Source organism: Armigeres subalbatus, chromosome 2, assembly GCF_024139115.2.
Source record: "Armigeres subalbatus isolate Guangzhou_Male chromosome 2, GZ_Asu_2, whole genome shotgun sequence".
Taxonomy (NCBI): Eukaryota; Metazoa; Arthropoda; class Insecta; order Diptera; family Culicidae; genus Armigeres; species Armigeres subalbatus.
The window spans coordinates 249,535,372-249,560,756 of NC_085140.1; the positions used below are offsets into that span (position 1 = coordinate 249,535,372).

Here is a 25,385-nt window from a genome sequence, read left to right on the forward strand (position 1 = left end):
TCAAGCCCTTGGACATGGTCCCTGCTGCCCCCCGATCTTGTGATAATGGTAAAGCTTCTTTGTACTCCAGCTCGCCGGAAAACCATGTTCTGCCATAATGTTACGTTTGACTAAATTGTACACTACTTTGAAAGCAATACACAGAGGTTGTAGCTGCATTGGATCCGTTATTGATCGACGGACAGGGTTTGAATCAAGGGTTCAAGAAATAGAAGAAAACGAACCCATCCTGGGTTCCTCCAGAAATTTCTCCTGTAGTTCCTCCAGGAATTTTCCAAGATTATCCAGGAGTTCGCGCTATAATTTCTGGAGGAATTCTCAGGCAGAATTCCTAGAGGAACTACAGAAGAAAATCCTGGAGAAAATCAAGAAGGAATTAATGGAATTCATGAAGAATAGCTGTAGGAAGAGGTATTCATTAAGTAATTCCAGGATATATTCCAGAAGGAACTGCATGAGAAATTCCTGGAGGAATCCCAGAACGAATTCTTAAAGGAACTCCAGAAGGAATTCCCGAATGAGTTTGGAGATGAATCCCCAAAGAAGTTTCTTGGGGAAATTCCCGAGGAAGTTTCTAAAGGAATTCATGAAGTAATTCTTGGAGGAATTGCGGAAGAAGTATTTGGATGAATTCCTGGAGAAACTTCAGGAGGAATTCCTTGAGCAACTTCAGGAAAAAATCCTGGAGGGATGCCAGAAGTTTCTGGAGGAATTCCCGGAGGATCTCTAGTAGGAATTTCTGGAGGAACTCCAGGAGGATTTCCTAAAGAAACTCCAGAAGGATTTCCTATTTTTTTTAATCTTTATTAATGTGAGGATTTCCTAAAGAAACTCCAGGAGGAACTCCTGAATAATCTCCAGGAGGATGTTTCTGGAGCAGTTTTCGGAGGTGTTTCTGCCGGAGGAGTTTCTGGAGAATTTTTTGGGGGAAATGCGAGGGAAATTCTTGGTGAAACTCCTGGAAAAACTTTTGGAAGGAATCAAGAGGAGTTCCTGAACTCCTGGAGGAATTGCTGGAATAGTTTCCTGAGCAATTCCTGGATCATTTCCCGAAGGAATTACTGGAGGAACTCTAGGAGAAATTGCTAGAGGAATTCCTGGAGAAGTTCTTGGAGAAAATGCGAGAGGAATGCTTGGAAGATATCCCGAGCTCCTCCGGAAGTTCTTCCAGGAATTTCTCGTGAAATTCTTCTAGGAATTCCTCCGGAAGTTAATCCTGGAATTCCTTAGAAAGATCTTCCTGAAATTCCTCCGGAAGTTCCTCCAGGAAATCCTCAGGAAGTTCCTCCAGGAATTCCTCCAGAAATTCCTCCAGGAATTCATCCAGTAGCTCCTCCAGGAATTCCTCCGGAAGTTCCTCCGGGAGTTCCTTCGGAAGTTACTCCGGAAATTCCTTCGTAAGTTCCTTTGGAAGTTCTTCCGGATATTCCTCCTGAAGTTCCTCCTGAAATTCCTCTGGAAGTTCCTCCGGAAATTCTCCTGGAAGTTCCTCCGGAAATGCTCCTGGAAGTTCCTCCGGAAATTCTCCCGGAAGTTCCTCCGGAAATTCTCCCGGAAGTTCCTCTGGAAATTCCTCCGGAAGTTCCTCCAGGAATTCCTCCGGAAGTTCCTCCAGGAATTCCTCCGGAAGTTCCTCCAGGAATTCCTCCGGAAGTTCCTCCGACAATTCCTCCGGAAGTTCCTCCAGGAATTCCTCTGGAAGTTCCTCCAGGAATTCTTCTGGAAGTTCCTCCAGGAATTCCTCTGGAAGTTCCTCCAGGAATTCCTCTGGAAGTTCCTCCAGGAATTCCTCTGGAAGTTCCTCCAGGAATTCCTCTGGAAGTTCCTCCAGGAATTCCTCCGGAAGTTCCTCCAGGAATTCCTCCGGAAGTTCCTCCAGGAATTCCTCCGGAAGTTCCTCCAGGAATTCCTCCGGAAGTTCCTCCAGGTATTCCTCCGGAAGTTCCTCCAGGAATTCCTCCCGAAGTTCCTCCAGGAATTCCTCCGGAAGTTCCTCCAGGAATTTCTCCGGAAGTTCCTCCAGGAATTCCTCCGGAAGTTCCTCCAGGAATTCCTCCGGAAGTTCCTCCAGGAATTCCTCCGGAAGTTCCTCCAGGACTTCCTCCGGTGTTCCTCCAGGAATTCCTCCGGAAGTTCCTCCAGGAATTCCTCCGGAAGTTCCTCCAGGAATTCCTCCGGAAGTTCCTCCAGGAATTCCTCCGGAAGTTCCTCCAGGAATTCTTCCGGAAGTTCCTCCAGGAATTCTTCGACGTTCCTCTAGGAATTCCTCCGGAAGTTCCTTCGGGAATTCCTCCGGAAGTTCCTTCGGGAATTCCTCCGGAAGTTCCTTCGGGAATTTCTCCGGAAGTTCCTTCAGGAATTCCTCCGGAAGTTCCTCCAGGAATTCCTCCGGAAGTTCCTCCAGGAATTCCTCCGGAAGTTCCTCCAGGAATTCCTCCGGATGTTCCTCCAGAAATTCCTCCGGAAGTTCCTCCAGGAATTCCTCCGGAAGTTCCTCCAGGAATTCCTCCGGATGTTCCTCCAGAAATTCCTCCGGAAGTTCCTCCAGGAATTCCTCCGGAAGTTCCTCCAGGAATTCCTCCGGAAGTTCCTCCAGGAATTCCTCCGGAAGTTCCTCCAGGAATTCCTCCGAAAGTTTCTCCAGGAATTCCTCCGGAAGTTCCTCCAGGCTATTCCTCCGGAAGTTCCTCCAGGAATTCCTCCGGAAGTTCCTCCAGGCTATTCCTCCAGAAATTTCTGCGGAAGTTCCTCCAGGAATCCCTCCGAAAATTCCTACAGGAATTTCTCCGGAAGTTCCTCCAGGAATTCCTCTAGAAATTCCTTCAGGAATTCCTCCGGAAGTTCCTCCAAAAAATTCTTCCGGAAATTCCTCCAGGAATTCCTCTGGAAGTTCCTCCAGGAATTCCTCCGGAAGTTTCCTCCAAGAATTCCTCCGGAATTTTCTCAAAGAATTCCTCTGGAAGTTTCTCAAAGAATTCCTCTGGAAGTTCCTCCAAGAATTCCTCCGGAAGTTTCTCAAAGAATTCCTCCGGAAGTTTCTCAAAGAATTTCTCCGGAAGTTCCTTTAGGAATTTTTCTGGAAGTTCCTCCAGGAATTTTTATTCCGACAATTCCTCCGGAAGTTTCGACAGCAATTCCTTCGAGAATTCCTCCAGGAATTCCTTCAAAAGATCCTCCAGTGATTTGTTCAAAACATCCCGCAGGTATAGATTTGGAAGATCCTCCAGGAATTACTTCGCAAGTTCACCCAGTTGTTCCTCCAAGAATTTCTCCGGAAGTTACTTCAGGAACTCTTCTCGGAATTCCTGTCGCAATTTCTCAGGGAGTTTCTTTAAGTATCTCTCCGGGAGTTCCTTTATAGGATTCCTTTCAGGAGTTCGTCCAGAAATTCCTCCGACAGTTTCTCCAGGAATTTCTTAAGCAGTTTCTCCTGGATTTCTTTCAGAATTTTTTTTAGACTTTTCTTCGGCTGTTCTTAAAGAAGTTTGTTCAGAAATTACTTCGTAAGTTTCTCCAGGAATTCCTTCAAATTTTCACGGAAAAGTTTTCTGTATTCCAAGGAAACTCTTCAGAAATTCCACGGAATTCCATTTTCAGAAATTCGTCGGAATCCCCAAGACAAAACTCTTCTGGATTTTCACAGTAAATTTTATTCAAGCATTCACCGATAAGAATTCTGAAATTCCACGTAAAATACTCCTGAGATTCCATGGAAAAATTCTTTAGAATTTGCTCGGAAAATGTTCGCGAGTGTTTACACCGGATGTCCTACTGAATTTGCACGGCCAACTCTTCTGTATTTTCGAAGGAAATTGTTCTGCGATTCCAGTAAAAAAATCTGATATTCCACGAGAAACTGCTGAATATCTATGGAAATAGTTCTGAATCTCCACCGGACATTATTTTGAAATCCCAGGAAAAAAACGATCTTAATTTCCTTGGAAATTCAACTTTATTTCCAAGGAAAATTCTTCAGAGATTCCTCGAAAAATTGTCTGGGATTTCATTGAAATTCTTTTAAATTCTTACGTGAAATTATTCTGAAATTTCAAGGGAAATTCTTTTGGATTTCAATTTTTTTTTAATTTCAACGGACAACTCTTCTAGATTTTTTGCGGGAAATTATTCTGAGGTTCCAGAAAAAAGTTATCTGAATTTCCACATAAAATTTCCCTTAATTTCCACAGTCAACAATTTTATGTTTTATCGGAAAATTAGACTGAATTTCCCCGTAAAATTCCTTTGGACAGATTTTGTTTCCACGGCAAACTTTTCAAAATTGTTACGGAAAATTCTTCCAAGATTCCTAGGAAAACACTTCTGCATTTCCTCGGGACATTATTCTGAGATTCCAGGAAAAAATCTTCTTAATTTTCACGGAAACTTTTCTTTTATTTCATGGAAAGTTCGGTCGAATACTACGAAAAAAATCTGAATAACTTCGGGAATTTATTTTTAAATTTCAAGGGAAATTCTGAAATACGAGAGGGTAAATGATGGTGGAGCGAAGACGAAATCTGCAAGCAAGCGCTGGACTGGTCATCCCAGGCATCATCCATCATCTCAGGATCCCAGAAGAGACAGATTCATTGGCCCATTGAAACGTAGCACTGGAGCACTGCGCCCTAAAATTAAAAAAAAAATAAAAATAAAGTTAAGGTTCGGTAGCAATTAAGCGTAAAGTACTCACACTTGAGATTATCGATGCTGAAACTGATGTATCGCCAGGAACACCGACTTTGCAAACTTGGTTTGCAATAAACTCACTTCAATTCGCAAGGTCAGAGTGACGAACTGAAAAGGTATCAAAATACGCATTCGAACGAAAACGGGAATACAACAAACATTCGAAAGCGTGAAGTTCGAAAAATCGAATGGTTAGAATTGGTTCGAACGAAAACGGGAATGCGGATTAGTGAAACGTTCTCACGTATCCGCTTCGAACGTAAACAAGAATGAGGGTGAATAAGAAGTTAGAAGTGAAAAGTGATAAGCGTAGAAATGAGAATGAGAAGTGGGAAGTGAGAAATAACATGTTAGAAGTGAGAAATGAGAAGTGAGATGTGAAAAGTGAGAAATGAGGAGTGAGAAGTGCGAAGTAAGAAGTGATTAGTGGCGATAGAAAAATGAAAAAAGAGAAGTTAGAAGTGAGAAACTCGAAGTGAGGAGAGAAAAGTGAGAAATGAAAAGTAGTAAGGAAAAAGTTAGAAGTTAGAAGTGAAAAGTGGTAAGTAAGAAATGATAAGTCAGAAGTTAGATATAAGAATGAAGAAGTGAGAAGTGAGAAGTGAAAAATGAAAATGAGAATTACGAAGCGAGAAGTGAGATGTGCGAAGTGAGAAGTCAGAAATGAACAGTGAGAAGTGAAAAGTTTATAGTGAGCAGTGAGATATTTGAAGAAATTTGAAGAAATTTGAAGAAATTAGGAGAAGTGAAAAATGAGAAGCGAGACGTGAGAAGTGAGAAATGGGAAATGAGAAGTGAAAAGCAAGAAGGGAAAATTTTATGGTAGAAGTAAGAGTAATAAGTGAGAAACGATAAGTCAGAAGTGAGATATAAGAAGGTATAAGTGAGAAGTGAAAAATGAAAAATGAGAAGTATGGAGTGAGAAGTGAGATGTGTGAAGTGAAAAGTGAGAAGTTTAAAATGAACAGTGAAAAATTCGAGATAAGTGAAGTGAAAAGGGAATAATTAGAATTACGAAGCGAGAAGTGAGATGTGTGAAGTGAGAAATGAATAGTGAGAAGTGAAAAGTTTATAGTGAGCAGTGAGATATTTGAAGAAATTAGAAGAAGTGAAAAATGAGAAGCGTCTTATGTCCCTCCATTCACTTTTCACTAATCAACATCTCACTTCTCACTACCTAATTATCATCTCTCATTGCTCACCCCTTGCTTCTGTTTATCTAACTACTCATATCACACTATCCTCACTTTGCAACTATCACATCTCACTTCTCACTCCTCACTTCTCATGACTCACTTCCCACTACTCACATGTTACTGCACAGATCGCTCTACTCAATACTCACTTCCGTTTCTCAGTACTCACTTCTCACTTCCCAGTTCTCACTGTTCACTATTCACTCTGAACATCTCACTTCTCAATTCACTTTATAAGGAAACAAATTTAAACTATTCGGCTAAATGGCATTTGGCCAAATATAAAATATTCCGTATCTCGATACCTCCCTAACTCGATGGTCCCTTCAATATCGAGTAAGGGAGAGTTCACTGTATTCCATTAAATTCCACTACTTTATTGTACCTTTGACAGATACGTATTTCGACCTCAACAGTAAAGGCGTCTTCAGAGTCTCGTACTTGACTCGACTTCAAGTCGATGGAAAATTTCAGATTCAAATTCAAATTATGACAAGTGATCAACAAAGATTCACACCCGCACCAAATGTACCTACCTGGATACCTAGTTGGCTACAGCGTCGATACCCCTTAGTCTGGCGTATTGTAGAGCTCCATAATCGTCGGTCTTGGGCGATGTTCCTCCAGTTTCCCCGAACGTTTAGGGTCCCCAGGTCCGATTCTACCGCGTGCTGCTTACAGATTATGAGCTATTTTTATAGATCCACGTTGAAAAGCTAAATTAAAATGTTTCTATTTTGAGGCATTGAGGGTTCGCCTTAGGTTACCCATCTTGCCCCATCCTACCCTAACCCGTAGAATATTCGACAATGTTTTCTATCCTGGACCAGTCTAATTTACATACATACCTGGCCTGTCCATAGACCACGTGGACAGGTTTTGGTCAGTTCCAGATACCCCCTTCCCCCAGCGTTGACAATTCTTCATATACATTTTCAAGAACTTGTTTGAACCGTGGACGGTCGAAATACTCCCCTCCCCTCAAAATTGTCCACGTGGTATATGGACAGCTCCTAGGAGAACTGAAATGTTCTCACTTCACATGTCTGTCTAAAAATAGTATAGGTAAAAACATCATTCGATTAAACTCAAATGAAATCTGAAAATTATTGTTGTTTTATTAGGTCAGGTGACGGACATTTGTGCTGTCGAAATATAAAAAAAACGATCGGCAGTTCCAAATTTTTATACACTTTATTATCTCGCATCTGCATTGAACAATAATAGTGACATAAAGCGTTTGTTCCGAATGAAAAAAAGATGCCTATATCCTCGTCGTCCTGTATCTCTCTCATCTCCGCTGTGGAGTTACATGCTTTATGCTTCACGGTAATTGAACGGACTAACAGTGCAGGTGTTGGGTGGTGTTAGGTACGAAAACTAGGAACGGGGAAATGGATGTACGCTGTCGATATGGGCCTCTACTAACGCGAATTTCTAGCTATATATCATTATTATGGCAAAAAGACAGAATGATCTTCTAATCAGGAATCGGGGGAGAAGGGGGTGAACGTACCTAAGCTTCAGTTTTCTCTTTGTTTCATGTAATGTGTGGATTGACGTTTCGTGAATGAGTATATGCTCTTATTTTCCCCTTTCTTCGCAGTTTCTCCTAGCAAATTGTTTATCTAATATTCTCCATGAGAATGAATGTTTCTGTGTGTTGGCTCCGATTTTTTTCTGTGTGTTGGCTCCGAATTATAGCTTGTAAGTAGCAAATGTGAGGTGAAATTTCTTTCAGGCTTAGTTTTTGTCTGTTCATCAAATTGTTTAAACTTGCAATGTTTCTCTTTCCACTCTGTTTCATGATCTTAAGTAAGTTCATTCGTGTAATACGGTTTACGCGTCTCTTTTACTTTTTTCTTGCAAGTTACCTAACCAACTTTTTACGACTTTTATCCTTTTTTTTGTATTAAATAATAATATATGCTTATAATTATTATTTATATTTTTATTATTAGGTATATTATTTTTTTGTTTAATTTGTAGTGTGTATTACAATATTCGTTATAATGATATTCTTAAAGGAAATAGTCCGGTGTTCTTCTGGTCACGTGAGGCTCACCGCGACGTGGAGCTGGATCAAACTGTAGGCTGAAAAGAGGAAATAACAGAAAATAGTTTTTAAATATTGTGTAAAATTTTTATTCTAACCAAATCTCTTGATAATTGATTGATATACACTGGTCGACGGCTAATTAGTATTCGCGACATGTTTTCAATATGCATTCCTCAGTTATCATAATGATAGCAGCTTCACATCAAATTATGCTGTCGATTACCTGAAGTGAGTTATTTACGAAGATCAGAAGCAACCTTGATTTCATTGACAGCAAAAAAAAATTTCAGTTTGATTCCACAGTGCAGGGTGGCCACTGAAATTCGATTTTCAAATTCCCGTTTTTTCCCGCTTTTCCCGATAAATTTTGTCAAATTTTCCCGGTTTTTATTTAACTTGAAAAAAAAAAGCGTAAGAGTTTTTGGACCGTACCCTATGTGTTTTATCTTTTATCACCCGTAATGCTGGGTAGACACCTTTACGAGGTGTGTTACGGGGTACGATCTACCACGGTTACATTGCCAGCTACAGGCAAATCCTGACCCAACGATTACCTTCCTCATTATCCAACTCCGTGGTACTTATGAGGGTGTCGCTAAGTCGGTGGCCTCTCGTTAAGTAAGTACTAAATCAACAATTCCTTCCTCTCCCTAGTTACGGTGAAGATGGGCGTGGCCAGGAGTAGTAATCCTCATGCTTTTGTTATTTTTGTTTGAGACTGGAATCAATGACCACTCCCCTTCTTGATTTCTGATAGCATTCTAGATAAGGATCTCAAAAGTAAAACATGAGTATCACTAGTGTCTAATCTACGAATTACACCGTAACAATGCTAATGCTAATGCTAATGCTAATTATTTTTTGCCCAAAAATAATATTTTGAGGGGGCAACAAAATAAAATTCGGATAATTTTGAGAATTTTCAAAACATTCTTTAACAAATCGGAGAAGTTTTTGATTTTTCATTTTAATATTGATTACCCCCCCTTGACCTTCCAACTAATAGGACATAATGTTAATTAAATATTTGTAACGGCCTAATAGCAACTGATAACTTGTAATGCACTTTTGAAAAAAATACATTAAATTACCAACAACGTGTTATGCAAAATGCTTTAATCAACAGACACACTGAAATTGTGCGCCTTGTGACCATGTAATGGGAATTTAATCAATATGGTAATACCACATTAGCACCTAATTACAATGGTTTGAATCTTTTCTTAGTTGCAAAACTGTCGTATTTTTTTGTTGGTTGTGAAACTTTCGTAAACTTCTAACAGAGCCAATTGACATAGCATACCAGTCTAGTGTGGATCTTCCTTCTGTTCACAGAAAGCAGAAAAAAATAGTATCTTATAGTGCAGCCGAAATGTTTTTAATGATCAGCTCTTCAGAGACCTTCCTAAGTAACTGATATATCTGATGAAGAAATAATCGCAAGATTATGTGAGAAAAGACACTATTCTCGAAATCGAATTAAATCAATGTGCTTAACTTAGAGAACTTTGCAATGCAGTAAGTAAAGCAATGTACAACCCAAACAAAGTTCTAAACAACCCTTGATCATGTATCAAAATATATATTATTCACCATATTCATTTTTTGTTTCGAGTTCGATAATAGAAGTATCTTCGTCCAAAGACGAGCTTGGAGATTAAAACAATAACTTAAAGATGAAAGAATGAAAATTTCGATATTCGCTTCTAAGCTTGCCTCGTAACTACGTAATGAACTTATAAAACATAAAAAATCACAATAATAAAGATTTAAAAAAATGCCTCGTGGCAAATATCTATGATATATGTCACTAGAAATTGATATCAAAATGATCTAGTGACAACACAAACTGGATTTGAAAAAAAAAATCTACTATTAATTAGGTACCATACAGCATGTACTAAAATCAAATAATTCAGTCAGAATGTGACTGAGTAATAAACATTGAAGAGTATTTTTTCCCTTTTATCAACATTATTGAGAAAAATAAAAGAATTTTAAATGTAATTTGACGAAAAATTATTTTTCCCGGTACATGTGCTGAATTCCCGGGTTTTCCCGCTTTTTTTCCCGGTGACATCAATTTCCCGTCTTTTTCCCGCTTTTCCCGTTTTTCCCGGTTCGGTGGCCACCCTGACAGTGTAAAAATATGATCTCATTTCTGCTGTGTTAGCCGTTAATCCATACAAAATGAGATCAACTGGAGGTTTCAAATAATTAACACTATGACAGCCAATTTCGATTTCAAACTTTACTTTGGAAAGTAGGAGGGGGTTCGTCGCTCTTACGACGTTGAAGTTATTTTCAATGATTGCATGTTCAAAGAGTATTTTAAATAAGTTAATACGATGATATAAGTTATTATGATATCTGTATGTTCCACGAGTGTGTTCAGGCAAAAATTTCTTCTAGTTTCCTGTAGTTTGCTGCTAGTTTGTTATGTTTCTAGGTATGCTCATTTTTTACAGATTGGCTGGAGTACGAATGCTGTCATACACAATGTAGAAAATTTCAATTCACCAGCTTCAATGTGAGTAGTAAAATGTACAGATTCAAAATTACTTCATAAGGAAAGCAACCCAGCAAGTCCATAGAACAGCCCTTGCGTGTTATATCCAGTTTGAAATAGTTTGATGCAGATGTTCTAGGTTCTCCAAATTGTTCTGGAGTTCAGATCAATTGGTCCACCAGGTCAGCTACCCTTGGTATCGAACAGAAAACAATCCAACATATCCTTACAAGCCGAATATGTACGCGGTACTGGTTTGGTTTTGTGAAAAATAGACAAACAGTCATCTGATTAAATATCTGACATCTCTACTCCAAACACTTCAAAGTTTGAAATCAAATCACAGTTTGGACAAATAAAATATTATGTTACAAAATGTACTAATTTCTATTTTCTAAAACCTACTTCATCTTATAATCCATGTCCCGCTCAGAATTTCATCTTATCTCCAATGAAAATGCAAACATTCCAAAATAATGCAACATTCCATCATTTGTTGCTAGCTGTTGTTGCTAGCGAGCGACCAGTATGAAGCGAACAGAAATTGAAATTTTAGCTGAGGGCCAGTCGTAAGAACAGCATTGTTGAAATCGCTGTTGTTTTGCCTAACGTCCACCCAGGAACGGCTGGGGAAGTAGCATGGTGACTACTCTTACCAAGACAGACCTCCTTATTTACGCCAATGGTTTAAACTATTCTTTTTTCTGGAATTCCGACTAAGTGACCATTTCCACTGAAGTCTACCGTATTTTATACGATTCACAATATTTTCTTCTTTGTGCAACCATTTGTTAGTTTTCCCCCAAGTATTGTACGCAGCACTTTTCGCTCGAAAACCCCGAAAGTTTTCCGATGCGTCTTATCTAACGCCAACGTTTTATGTTCGTAAAGGGCCACTGATAGAATTACAACTTCATATAGAGAAAATATCGTTTTCGATTTTTTAAAAGCACGCATTTGTCTGGGGTAATGCAAAAGAGTAGATGATTCTTTCTTTAAAAGTACGCATTTGCCCGGAATGAGACAAAAGACAGGGGCCCTCCTTAGCCGTGTGGTAAGACGCGCGGCTATAAAGCAAGACCATGCTGAGGGTGGCTGGGTTCGATTCCCGGTGCCGGTCTAGGCAATTTTCAGATGGGAAATTGTCTCGACTTCCCTGGGCATAAAAGTATCATCGTGCTAGCCTCATGATATACGAATGCAAAAATGGTAACCTGGCTTAGAAACCTCGCGGTTAATAACTGTGGAAGTGCTTAATGAGAACACTAAGCTGCGAGGCGATGTAATGCCAAGAAGAAGAAGAAGAAGAAGACAAAAGACAGTGTGAAGTGGAGACGCCCACCGCAGCCGTTTGGCTACGGAAAGGTCTGGCAGGGACGCAGGTAGCATTGGTTCGGCTATCTGCAGCGGACGCCTCCAAGGTAGTCAAGTTAGGGAGCGTCAAGGTGGGATGGTCAGTGTGCCCTGTGGGCATATACGAGCAACCCGAAGTTTGCTTCAAGTGCCTGGAACCGGGGCACAAGCAATGGGACTGCAAAGGCCCTGACAGAAGCAAGCTCTGCCGACGCTGCGGATTGGAGGAACATAAGGCACAATGCTGCACGAACCCTCCCAATTGTTTGATTTGTTCCAGCAAAGCTGTGAACAGCAAGCACCCCATGGGGGGTTCGAAGTGCCCGGCGTTTAAGCGTGCTGCAAAATCACAGTGCAGGTAACGCAGCCGTAACACGGTAGATCATTTTGACGTAGTGTGTGTTGCGGTGTAAGATCTACCAAACAGAGCCCTAGCTTAATCCATTTTTCTAGCTAGGGCAATAAATTGTGGTAATTAAGGATTCGTCGTATTTAGTCCCAGCAGTCTCAGAAATAAAACATAATTAAAGTTACCTTGTAGAAAGTTGAAAGACTCGAATTCCTCTTGTTTGAGGCTAGACTGTATGCAGCGAAAACAACTGACTACTGGAAAAATCGAGTTAGGGGTTTAAATACGTACTAACTCTCCTTGAACTGGTGAACAATGGTAGTGAGAGGAACACACGGAAGCTCTTATTACTGAACAAATTCTCTTGCTTGAAATGGTCTTGTAGACAGAGCTAAATCCCGGGTTTCATTGTTTTACTGGTGATATTCTAGAAGCAAGACAAGGGTGTGGGTAGGGCTCCGATGCATAGCCAAAAGCAATATCACTGTTCTGTTTTCTCAAGAAAGGATTGATTTCCTTTTGATAAGGGGCTCGCCTTCAATGGGATTGCTCTCTGTGAAGGGTCTAAATAGCGGGACCTTGTCATGGTGCTCTTGCATTGCTTATCAATAGTAAAGAAGTAATTCGACATGCACTTTAACACTAAGGATACGGGTAACGCTACAATAGATCTAATAACAGGTCGCAGTGGCACACCCGAACAGAAAAAAAAACGCTGCTGGCTTGCTCGGCCTCGCCCGAGTGTCCGGTGTGCGCAGGTTTAGAGGAAACGGGGGAACACGTGTTGTTCGTGTGCTCACGTTTTCGCGCAATGCGTGACCACATGCTTGCCACATGTGGTCTGGACACTACCCCGGACAACCTAGTTCGGAGGATGTGTAAAGATGAAGTTGGCTGGAACGCCATTTTATCGGCTATCGCCCAAATCGTCTCGGAGCTACACAGAAGGTGGCGCGTGGACTCAAGGATGGCTAGTTCAGGCGCAAATAAGAGGTGGTCCAAGGGTTCGGAATCGGCTCCATGGGTCATATCGATCCTTTTATCGAACAAGTGGCCGCGTGAAGAACAACATGGTATCGTCGCTTCAACCGGGCGGGTTCCGAGCCCGAGGATGGAAAGGGGTCCTCGTCAAGGCTGGGGCAGACGTAGGAACCGCGTCGGAAAATCCCTCTGTGTGTTGGCGAATAGACCCTATCGCAGAGAGGTCAATTTGGGGTGCACGCGGCATCATCATTCTTGATACCAGTCGTGCAAAGGGAAGCAGGCGCGAAGTCGACCCTTCCCACCTTCCGAGGACGTAGGGCGTAGTAAGGCCACCTGGAAAGCCGGCAATGCGCTGGCACGATACCATGGTGTTCTTCTAGCGAGTCACGATGTTCGATGCTGCAAGGACACGCAGCTAACCTCGAGGGTGCGTTGTGCACTGCCCCCCCTACCTTTGAAGCTTTCTGGTTGTACCGAAGGGGCTTGGCGGCGATGGAAACGGTTTAGCGGGTCGGGGATGTAGTCCTGCCTCCCTCGTTTGCTGTTGGAGGTGCTCTCTAACCCCGCACTTCCTGGACAACCCAGGATGTCTGTTGAGCAGATTCCCCCTCCATTGCTTAGGAAGAAAAAAAAGACAGAAGAGTAGATGACGCCTTCTATGAAAGTATGCATTTTGCCGGAAAAGTTAAAAGAGTAGATGACTCCTTTAAAAGTAGACATTTGCCCGGAATAAGGCAAAAGAGTAGATAACTCTTTAAAATAATGCATTTTCCCAGAATAAGACAAAGGAGTAGATGACTCTTTCTTCAAAAGTACGCATTTGCCCGGAAAAATGCAAATTAGCACATTATTTCTTTATTTAAATTAAAATTTACCCGGAATTAGGCGAAAAAGTAAATCACCCCATAAAACACAGATATTCCCAGAATAAGACAATATAGTAGTAATACCAATAATAAAAGGCCCTAAAATCATTATGATTATTTTTCTTTATTGAGCCAAACGGTCGTTATGCCAAATGGTCTTTATGCCAAATGGCTCCTAGCTATTCAACTCGTTATGCCAAACAGACTTATGCCAAATAGTATTATGCCATTTGGGGTAGCCCCGAGCTGAGGTTAAGCCTTTCCTTGCCGTCTTTCCCTAGTGCCCTAGACAAAAGTCTCCACTACTGCCCTGCGATCGATGCCAATGAGGTCGATATTGTCCGCAAAGTCTACGAGCATATGCGACCGTGCGATGAAATCGCCGTTCCTCTGCGCGCCCTCGAGTGCAAGGTTTAACTATTAATTCGAAAATGCATCACCCGGCTTCAATTCGTCTAAGTTTACAAACGAGGTTGACACTTCGTCTGCAATCCGAATACTTGAATTCGAGCCATCAACCGTTGCATGTATTGGCCAAATTAGTTTTGCCGAAAACAATGTTCAGACATTATCTGCCACAACTCATTTCTTTTCACAGACTCGTACGCTGCTTTGAAATCAAAGAATAGATAATGTCTACAAGTTGCACGGGTCTAAACATCTGATCCGCCGTTTACCAGCTCTCACGAAAACCTGCCTGATATTCACCGACGAAGGCCTCCCCAAGGGGTCGTACACTAATTACGTAAGCATATCTTCTGGGTTTTTCGAACCACACACAACCCCTCTCTCCGCAAGATTTCTATTAAATAAATGATTTATCTTGTATGGCGAGTAAGAAAACGGCAGACCTCCTCCCTCATTAAGTGCTTACGTAATATGTACAGAGCCCCTAAGTGGTCTCATTCTGTTGAACAAAATACGCGACAGAATTCTGAGGCCATTCAATCAGCCTTTAGATAGTTCTTCGTCCTTCCATATTGTTTAAATATTCGAACTAATCCGGCGCACACGACATACATTTCCTGCGTCACGGGCACTAATCCAATGATAAACGGCTGGGGCTTCGAGGGAACTATTTCGGTGCTATCCGATATCAAGAGAGTCAAGCTAGAGGAGTCACTTGTTGTGTCAGGGGAACTTATGCGACTCTGAACATCCGGGGCTTCACAGAGGCCGGACTGCGTAAGTGATTCAAGAACATGTAAGTTCTGAACATGTAAGTTCATGGTTAACCCTCTTTTTCCCACGACTTTTTTCGAAGATTTCTCGCTTAACTTTTCAAAAGGACCTAAGTAACATTTGTTTCATGAATTAATTTGAATAGCGCAATCAACATAACAACATGAAAGCTATTGATTGCGCTATTCAAATTAATTCATGAAAAAAATGTTACTTAGGTCCTTTTGAAAAGTTAAGCGAGATTTCAATTGGAAGGAATGCTTGAAAAAATGCTTGAACAAAAGTTATTTGGCATAGCTTAACTGCCGTTATACGCATAACTGTCCCATGTATATAGGAATTCCCAGCAAACATGGGACATACTCATTAATAATAAATTCTGCCAGCACTCGCCCGAATAAATGTGCATTTGAAATGGTGAATGACTTCAACAATTGTGACTTTGATAAAATGAGAAATGAATTTGACGCAGTTGAGTGGCAAACAATACTCAATAGTAACTTAGATATAAACAGCAGTCTACATTTTTTAATCAAACACTGTTCGCGTTAGTAGATGAGCTAGTACCTAAGAAACGCGAAAAAGTTGTCAACAATTCTAAGAATCCGGTCTGGTTCACTCGTGAGATAAGAAATCTAAGAAATCGTAAACAAAAATGCATAAAACATATAGGAAAAATCGAACTTCTGATAATCTGAAACAATATATTGAAATATGCAGGGAGCTTGACGATCAAATATCAGAAGCATACGAAAATTATAATAGGATTTTAGAAAATAATATAAAAAGGATCCTAAAACCTTCTTTAACTTTGTCAAAGAGAAAAGAAATCGGATACTTTTCCATCATGCATGAAATTTAAAGAATTGGTTAGCCATGATAGCCAGGAAATTTGCAATTATTTCATGAATTTTTCCAAAGCACTTACAAACCTCTTGGTGCTGTTTATGATCGTGATTATTTTCATTATTTACCTGATCAGACAAATGATATTTCAATATCCGGTATTACTGTACATGAAATTGTAACAGCATTAGAAGCATTAGATGCGTCCAAGGGTCCTGGACCCGATGGAATTCCCCCTTTATTACTAAAACAATTAGCTACTTCATTATTTTGGCTTTTTAATAAATCATTAGCTCATGGAGTATTCCCACATTTATGGAAAAAATCTTATCTTTTTTCAAATCAGGCAAACGCTCAGACGTACAAAATTATCGGGGCATTGCAATTATATCATGTATACCGAAATTGTTTGAATCTATTGTGAACATGAAACTCTTTGAACAGGTTAAGCACTTGATCACAAATCGCCAACATGGTTTCTTTAAAGGCAGATCCACTGCCACTAATCTCTTAGACTTCGTGACATTTTCACTTGCTGCAATGGATAGAGGTAACTCTGTTGAAACTTTGTACACGGATTTCAGTAAGGCTTCCGATAGAGTTGACATCTCTTTATTACTCTTTAAGCTTCAGCGATTAGGTTTTTCGGAATATTTGGTTAGATGGATTGAATCATATCTTAGAGATAGAACACAGTTAGTGCGCTTCCATAATAAATTGTCTTCGCCAATTAAAGTTACTTCTGGTGTACCACAAGGATCACACTTAGGTCCATTATTGTTCATTCTTTTTGTTAATGATATAACACTCATATTAAAACGCCTTTAGGTCCTTATTTATGCCGATGACATGAAATTGTACATGGAAATTTGTGATGATGCTGACTTAGCCGTATTTCAACAAGAAATTGACGATTTTTATAACTGGTGCTCAAAACCTTCTCGATATAAACGTGAAAAATGTAGCATAATTTCATTTACTAGAAAGCAGATATTACAAAACATTACCTGTAAGCTAGGCCAGGAACGAATTATACGATGCACAAAAGTGAGAGACTTAGGGTTATTATTAGACTCCAAGTTGACCTTTGTAGAACATTATAACGTCATTATTCATAAAGCACATAACATGCTTGGATTCATTAAACGTTTCAGTTATCATTTCAATGACCCTTACACGATAAAAACACTCTATGTGTCCTACGTCAGATCAATATTAGAATACTGTAGCATTGTCTGGTCACCCTATCAAGAAGTCCACTCAAATCGAATCGAATCAGTACAAAAACAGTTTTGCTTTTTGCTCTTAGAAAGTTAGGTTGGTCAACCCTACCGCTTCCGTCATATGAATCTCGGTGCCTACTAATTAATATCGAAACACTTAAGAAAAGAAGAGAAGTTGGTTGTGTAACATTCGTTAATGGTTTAATCTCACATCAGATAAAAGCAGAAAGCCTTCTGTCAGGCTTGAACTTTTATGCACCTACGCGTACCTTGAGAAATCGTGACTTATTTCAACTAAATCTGCAACGCACATCCTATGCTAAAAATGGACCGCTCAACTCTATGATGAACATATATAATAAATATTGTGAGGTCATCGACATATCAATGTCTAACACGTTAGTGAGGAAAACAATGAATAGTATAGCATAATAGTTGTCTAGTGTTTAAAACAGATAGTGTTTAAGTGAAACAATGTGTTTGTAGTCTACAATGCTTGACGAAATAAATAAATAAATATGCGTATGATGGCAGTTAAATTAGTGGCTTATGAGGGGAATGGCACGGTAAATGCTGGGCAATGCGTAAATTGGTACTTCAAGTGGCTGAAGGAATAAAATAGAGTTTTAGAGAGTCATTGAGAGGTCCTCAGCCTCTTGCCCCTACATCCTTGTGGGGCAAGGCAGGGATACGAGTAACCTTAGGGAGGATCGAGTAATGAGCCCCGGCGGAAACTTTGGTCGTATGCTAACAGGGATAGATGGGGATATGCTCTTCTCCTGAGATGCTAATCTGATCGAGCGTCTGTCCTCCATGTTGGAGGCGGCTGATCTGCCGAGTGCCAGCGAGGAACTCTAAGCAAAACTATGCACCAGGTTTGGTGTCAGAGTCCCTATAAGCCAGCCTTTAAAAAAAACTAAGCAACGAATAATCAACAAGAAAATACGGACCGGCGCAATAAACGCAGACCACAGCGAAAACAATGGACTGCTTTCTAGGGAACAGCTTTCATAGTGATGGGCGATATGCTGAGGCGGTTGTATGTCAATGCCCAGAATACCAATCCCCAGAATCAGTTCCCCAGAATGGTATTTCCCAGAATTACATTTCCCAGAACGACCAATTCTCCAGAATGATATTTCCCAGAATGCACCATTTCCCGGAAAAGAAATCCCCAGAATGACCCATTCCCAGAAAAAAAAACCGAATGACCCATTCCTCAGAAACCAAAAACCCAGAATGACCCGTTCCCCAGAAAAAGGTATCAGTCTAAGAAACTATGTTTTTCGCTGTCATTTCTATAAATTAAAAATACTAGATACTATATTTCTATGCAAAAATACTTATATTGAAGTACGCATTTGCCCGGAATGGAGCCCATTTGATATGTTTGTTAGGGCTCTCATATAATACGAAGGAACATATAATCCATTATACTCGTTGTTCATATTGGGGGAAGCCCATATGGCATAATGCCATGTGGCATAATGCCGTTTGGCATAAAGCCGTTTGGCATAATGACCATTTGGCATAATCGTTGAAAAGAGTATGAAATGCAATGGGTCGTAAGAATATATGATTTTCATTTTTAGAAGTAGTATTTTCCTGGAATAAGACAAAAGAGTAGATGACTCCTTCTTTAAAAGTATGCGTTTGCCCGGAAAAAGGCAAACGAGTAGATAACTACTTCTTCAAAAGTATGCATTTGCCCGAAAAAGGTAAAAGAGTAAATCACTCATTTTTTAAAGTACGCATTTGCCCGGGATAATGCAAAAGAGTAGATGACTCCTTCTTTAAAAGTACGCATTTGCACGGATAATGCAAAAGAGCAGATGACTCCTTCTTTAAAAGTACGCATTTGCCCGGAATGAAGCAATTACGAAGTATTTAGTTTAAGCTAGGAAATGGTGCATTCTGGGGTATGGTATTCTGAGGATTAGGACATTCTGGGGATATCTTTCGGGGGATAGGGGCATTTTGGGGAATGTCTTTCTGGGGATTGTGGTATTCTGGGGAATGGTTTTCTGGGGAGTAGTGCATTCAGGGAATTAATTTCTGGGGAATCACTTTCTGGGCAATGGGTTTCTGGGGTATGACATACAATCGCTGAGGCACGTGATCGGGTGGTAGCCGATCATTGGTAGAATGAGCAGGTTGAGCAACAAAGGCCGGTTCTTCAACTTTAGCATAACCAATGTCCGCAGCCCTTAGAAAATGGCGTTTACGTCACTTTTTCAGATTACGGCAGTGACAGCGAACGCCCAGTTTAAAAGCGCCTAGTTAGCGAACTGTTGCAGTAATATAAATTTCAATACTGCGATTAAAGGCAATTTTGAGTTTTGTAAAGATAATCATCCACGGAACAAAGACCCTAGGCAATTAAACGTCAAAAACAAGAAGTAAGACTCGATTACGAGAGCATTCTAAATTGCACATTCTTCTTCTTCTTTCATGTACAACACCGATCATAAAAATACATTGCGAATAGTGTTGCCAACCCACTTAAAAAACGGCATTCGTTAACTGGGCTGACGTTTAAGCCCAGTTAACAAATTGCTGTTGTGATCCAAGCACAAACTTATGATCCAAAATAAGAGAGCAATAATCAATAGTAATACTTACAATGAAAACTTCAAAGAATCGTCTAATTCCATTAATGCTGCCTGGTTACCGCATCGATAACAGTAGTTTGGTGCAGAGAATATTGTAACAACATTACGATCGTGGCACCAGTTGTAACCTTCCATAACAAGCTGATGTGCCCGAGATACTAACGTCAGACCGTTTGAGTGATTGAAAAGCTCCGAAATGTCCTGTAAAATAGGCAACCGCAATCAATTAATATAGAAGCGCCGATATTTGAAGAACTAAAAACAAACCTGTCCGAAGGTGTATCCAGCACCTCGTGGCGAAATGCCCCAACCGCCCCGGTCGTCGGGATCGGACCACAGCAGATCGCACATGGGTCCCTCGTGTGGTACTTCCTGCAATCTGTCCAGCGCTCGGATGTGGTCCAACGTATCAATCGAGGGACTGAGACCACCATGCAGACAGAAGATCTGACCGTCGACCAGGGCCGTCAGCGGGAGATAGTCAAACAGGTCGGTGAAATACTTCCAGACATTCGGGTTGCCATACTTTCGTAAGCACTCGTCGTAGAAGCCGTACACCTGTGTGATCTGGCGGGATTCGTGATTACCGCGCAGGATTGTGATTCTCTCACGGTATCGAACCTGCAATGGGAGTAACATTATGTTAGATTGAACCAACTACTAGCAGAACGGATTTGCATTACCTTTAGCGCCACCAGGAGCGTTACTGTTTCGACTGAATAGTAGCCACGGTCAACGTAATCACCCATGAACAGATAATTGGTGTCCGGCGATCGTCCGCCTATCCGGAAAAGCTCCATTAGATCGTGGAACTGACCGTGCACATCGCCACACACTGTCACCGGACATTTTACCTCCTGTACATTTGACTCCTTTGCCAAAATTTCTTTCGCCTGTAATGATAGAAAACAGAAAATTTGATGAAAAGTTGACAATGTATGCATCAGATCCAGAAATATGTAGTTTGGGCGACAACCAACAGACAGTAGTTGTTTGCTTTATGCGTCTATCAGGAAATTGCTCAATCATCACTTTTTTGGTGTTATCCGATGCAGACATAATTTACCGGATGATATATTACGAAAAAGAACGCAACCAAATAATCATCGAATGGGGAATGGAATATGACATAGAGCAGGGGAAATAAGTTGCATGTCAAAGCTGCACGACGGAGCAATAATTCACGTGATTATGTTTATCGACTTCTATCGCTCCGCTGTACTAAGGACCATTTGCGGTCGAAAGCAAAAGATTGATGGGCCTAATGGTTATCCTAAACATTGGTACAAGTTAAGCTTATTCGAATAAATGTGTTGGAAATTCGGTCCAATTGTTTGCTATGGACAATTTACCAAATTAATTAATACCTTCATAATTTTTGAAAAACGTTTTTCTGCAGGGCAAACTTTGGAAAAAAATGAGGAAAAAAATGAGGAAAAAATCTCGAAAAACAATTGATTATGGTTTTTGATTTAATGAGCTGAAGAAACTTAGCGAAGCGACCCCAGATTAATGTATGCAAACGAATGCGTGCTTTTTTATTACATTTCATAATGCACATAAAATCCAGGCGCCATCACTGCTAGGTGGTCTAGTCTGGATTTTATATTCACAAATCACAAACCACGATGATACGTCCAAAATTAAATAGCCATATCCCTTGTGGACAAGCCCTCGAACAATTCATCACAGTGGTTGAGTGCAAAGGATCTCGTCGCAGCACGTTTCAACTGCAAACGTGCATTTACCAAACACAGAGTACTATCGCCGTGCTGCAAACACGTGACTTGAGTTAGATATGATGAAGTATCTCTTCCGAACTGAGTGAAAATCTTGTTTCACTTCCCATTCTAGCATCATCCTATCTCTTTGAGTTTATTTCTCCCTGAATGTAAAATTGTTCTCAATAAATTTGGTAGTTTTGTCTAATGCTAAAATCATGAATTAAATAATCGTGATACTGTTTGAACAATCAAAAACATAATTAGTTTAATCAGTTATACCATGGTATACCGCGAATGTACTTTCCAGTCATAGAAGCATAATTGCTTCTAATACGATCTCTTGTAAATCTTTTAAATTACACAACGCCAAATTAAACATCATAGCTAGTTCTCTCTCTTTCTCTGTGAACAGCCGCAAATCTCAAATCGCGTGAGGTTGTTACAGCGCATCAATATAATTACATATTACAACAGTATTCCAATTGCCGCTAAAACAGTTGTCAATCTTGACGACGTTTGTATGTTCGACACCGCGTTTCCTCGAGAAATTTCAGTTCAAGTTCATACACTTTCATTGATGTTTTATTATCTCTCCCCTCCTCGCAAGCGCCAATAGCAATGGTTTGAGTATATTGATCTATTTTAAGAAGTTGGCAAGTCAGAACGGTTTTCCGATCGTTTTGCACATTTTCTTGCAAGACCAATCGCGATTTATACTACTTGTTATTCTTCAACTTCCTTTATAGTTATTGGAAATTCAACTGCTTTTCAACTTTGTGTTTCATTAGCACTGCAACAGTTAGACCACTATACAGCTGTATAGCTCGATAATATGAACTTTTTGCACTGCCCTTCTACGCATAATTGTCCCATGTTACCCTTGATAAAACAAATCCAAACTCGAGTTGATTTGTCCCACTGAAAAATGAAGTAGTCGTTTGATGATAATGGAGACTGAAAATCATTTACATGAGTAGGGAGCCGTTTCATAGGTGTGAGCCATCGGCACCATAGACTAACGCAAAATGAATTCCCCCAAGAAATTATGACGTTTGAGCGGGTCGCATAATGAACGCAAAATTAACTAACCCGCTTTCAGCTTGGCTCTATTCAGCAACTTCTTGGCATCTGCTGCCAGAGGTACCTCGAATGAGGCAACCTGTGTTCCCTTTCCGTTGCCGAATCACGGTGTCCTGGATTATGACGTCACAATTCTCTCTCAATGCGGCCACCTGGGCACTGCATGAACTCTACTGGGCATAGGGCTCTCACATGAACCCCAGTCAGGGTGTCTACTACCTGGAAAAACCTGGAATTATCAGGGAATTTCTCCCCACCTGGAAAATACCTGGAATTATCAGGGATTTCCAGAAATTTCAATACCCCGTGATCATGAGTGAAATTCTCTCAAAAGATGAAAAAATCCATAAAAATATTTGAATAAGTGTACCAATCAAATCTATTGAAAATGTAGTGAACGTTAATGCATCGTTGTTCCGCAAAAACGTTTTGCCATCTTCTAAAGAATTCAAGGAGAATTTCCGAAGCTATTCTTTGTGAAATTCAGGAATTTATTCGGGAAATCAATTATAGGGGTTGCTTTGTAAATTCTTTTGAGTATTCCCTTGGAAATTCTTTATTATTATATTAAAAAATACTAAATTAGTTAGGATTTTTAAAAACAATTCCTGATGGAACTTCCGAAGGAATTTCTGGATCAGTTTTCCATGGTATTATTCAAAGAAATCAGTAAAAGCGTGTCCATAATAATGATTAGTAATTTTCTAAATTATTTCTGGAGGAATTTCCAAGATAAAAACCGAAAAGAATTCTTGGAGGAATTTCAAAACAAATTTCCGGACGATTTCTCATATGTGTTCTTTAAGAAATTCCCGAAAAGGAACCTGAAAGGATTTTAAAAAAAGTGTAGGGTGATTTGTGAAGGATTTTTGCTAAATGAATTCTTGAAAGAATAGCCGAAGGATTTCCGAATGGATTTTTCAAAGGAGTTTCTAAAGGTATTCTCGAAGTATTTCCAAAGAATTCTTAAAAGCAAAATATACGGAAAAACTCCTCCAAGTGTTTCCTAAAGATTTTCCTCAAGATACTTCTGACTGAACGTTCTGAAAGAACGCTAGTGGCGCTGTAACCATTGAAATTATTCTGCCAAAATATGCTTCAATAAGCTTAATAGCCTATTTAGATTACGATTAGATTATTTACCGTATTAAATATCGTGTTGAAACCGGAAAAAGAAAATTGAAAGTATGGGGATGGCATCAGGTTGTTGTTTATACTAGAGCAAACTAGATGTTGGTCACTGACTAGAACAAACTAGATGTTGGTCTCACGAACAGGTATAAGGACGTTAGGCATGAGTACGTTAGGCATAAGTACATTAGGCATAAAGGATGTTAAGCATAAAATGCCTCAAAAACAGCCAACGACATAAAGAAGATATTATTCCTAACGTTCTTATGCCTAACGTCACATTTCCTGAAGGAGTTTTCGTAAGAAGTACTGAAGGATTTCCTGAAGAAATTGTCAAACATATTTCCGGAACATTTCCTGAAGAATTTTTCCTAAGTTTCTTAAAAAAAAACATCTGAAATAAAATTCATAGAGATTTCCGAAAGAATTCTTAACCAAGTTTCCAAAGAAATTCCTAAAAATAATTTCAGAAGAATATCTGAAGAAATCTGTGAAGTGTTTCATAAAGGTATTTCCGAGGGATTTTCACAAGACATTTTCGAACAAACACCTAAAGGAATTTAAAAAAAATCGTCAAATGCATATCTAAAGGACTTTTCGAAACAATTCCTTGAGATATTTTTCAAAGTTTTAGCAAAGAAATTTTCAAATTAAATCCTGGAGGAAGTTCTGAAGCAATTCTTAAAATCCGGAGGATTTTCTGATGGAATCTATGGAGAAATTTTCAAAGGAATACCTGGAGGAATTTCCTATGTGATTCCAGCAATTTGTTGGAAATTGAAGCAATTTCTGGGTGAACTTGCGAAGGAATTCCTAGAGGAATTTCTTAAGTAATTTACAACATTGTTTTGTGCAGCCACCAAAATATTCTTAAAAATAATATTTTTCGCAATATTTACTTTCTTAAATTGATTATTTTGCTGCTAAAATCTATATATGCCACGTTTGTTTTTGCCTGGAAATTATTGTAAAACACCTGGAAAAAACCTGGAAAAATCAGGGAATTTTGTTTTTACAGATGAGTAGACACCCTGCCAGTACTTCCTTTGCCAACTTTTTATACGCGGAACTTTCACGCAGAATCTCGCTTCAGAACGAGAACCATCTCGCTCTTCTGCCTTATATGGATGCAATTTTTATCCTCCCCTAGGCCAGCTAGCTACTCATCGCTCTTCATGACCTTCAAGACATCAAGAAGCCTCTGTCCTTCCTGGCGTGACCATTGGAAGGTGTGCCCTTTTCTCTACGGGCACTTTCCTTCTTTGCCACCGGCGCCTTCATACGTTCCGCCGTAGATTTTGCAGCTTTCCGGTCCTTCTTTGCGTTTCAAGTTTCACAACCTCCACCCATGGTAGGCCTTCCAAGGTCAACGTTTTCGATGTGCCACTTAATTCTGGTTTTAATGTCGTTATTATCGTTGCTTATATCTGGGACGCTGATACTACCCCACAAAATGTAAAGGAACCCAACTTGTCATGACGGATTTTTCTTTCCGATATGCTAAGACCCTGAACGTCAGTTTAAAACCACTGTACATACAAGTTGTTTCCTCTACGGCACTCATGTTAATAAACCAACAGGTTAT

General features: G+C 40.0%; 1 protein-coding gene across 1 annotated transcript in view; it reads right to left on the reverse strand.

The window, feature by feature from the left end:
* Window positions 1-7,057: 7,057 nt before the first annotated feature.
* Window positions 7,058-25,385, reverse strand: part of LOC134212051 (serine/threonine-protein phosphatase PP2A) — a 52,991-nt gene continuing 34,663 nt past the window's right edge. The window contains exons 2-5 of the mRNA XM_062689555.1: window positions 20,549-20,758; window positions 20,133-20,486; window positions 19,876-20,066; window positions 7,058-7,976 (exon numbers count right to left, since the gene is read on the reverse strand). Coding sequence (XP_062545539.1) covers window positions 7,904-7,976; window positions 19,876-20,066; window positions 20,133-20,486; window positions 20,549-20,758 — 828 coding nt within the window. The 3' untranslated portion in view covers window positions 7,058-7,903. The remainder of the gene's footprint in view (window positions 7,977-19,875; window positions 20,067-20,132; window positions 20,487-20,548; window positions 20,759-25,385) is intronic.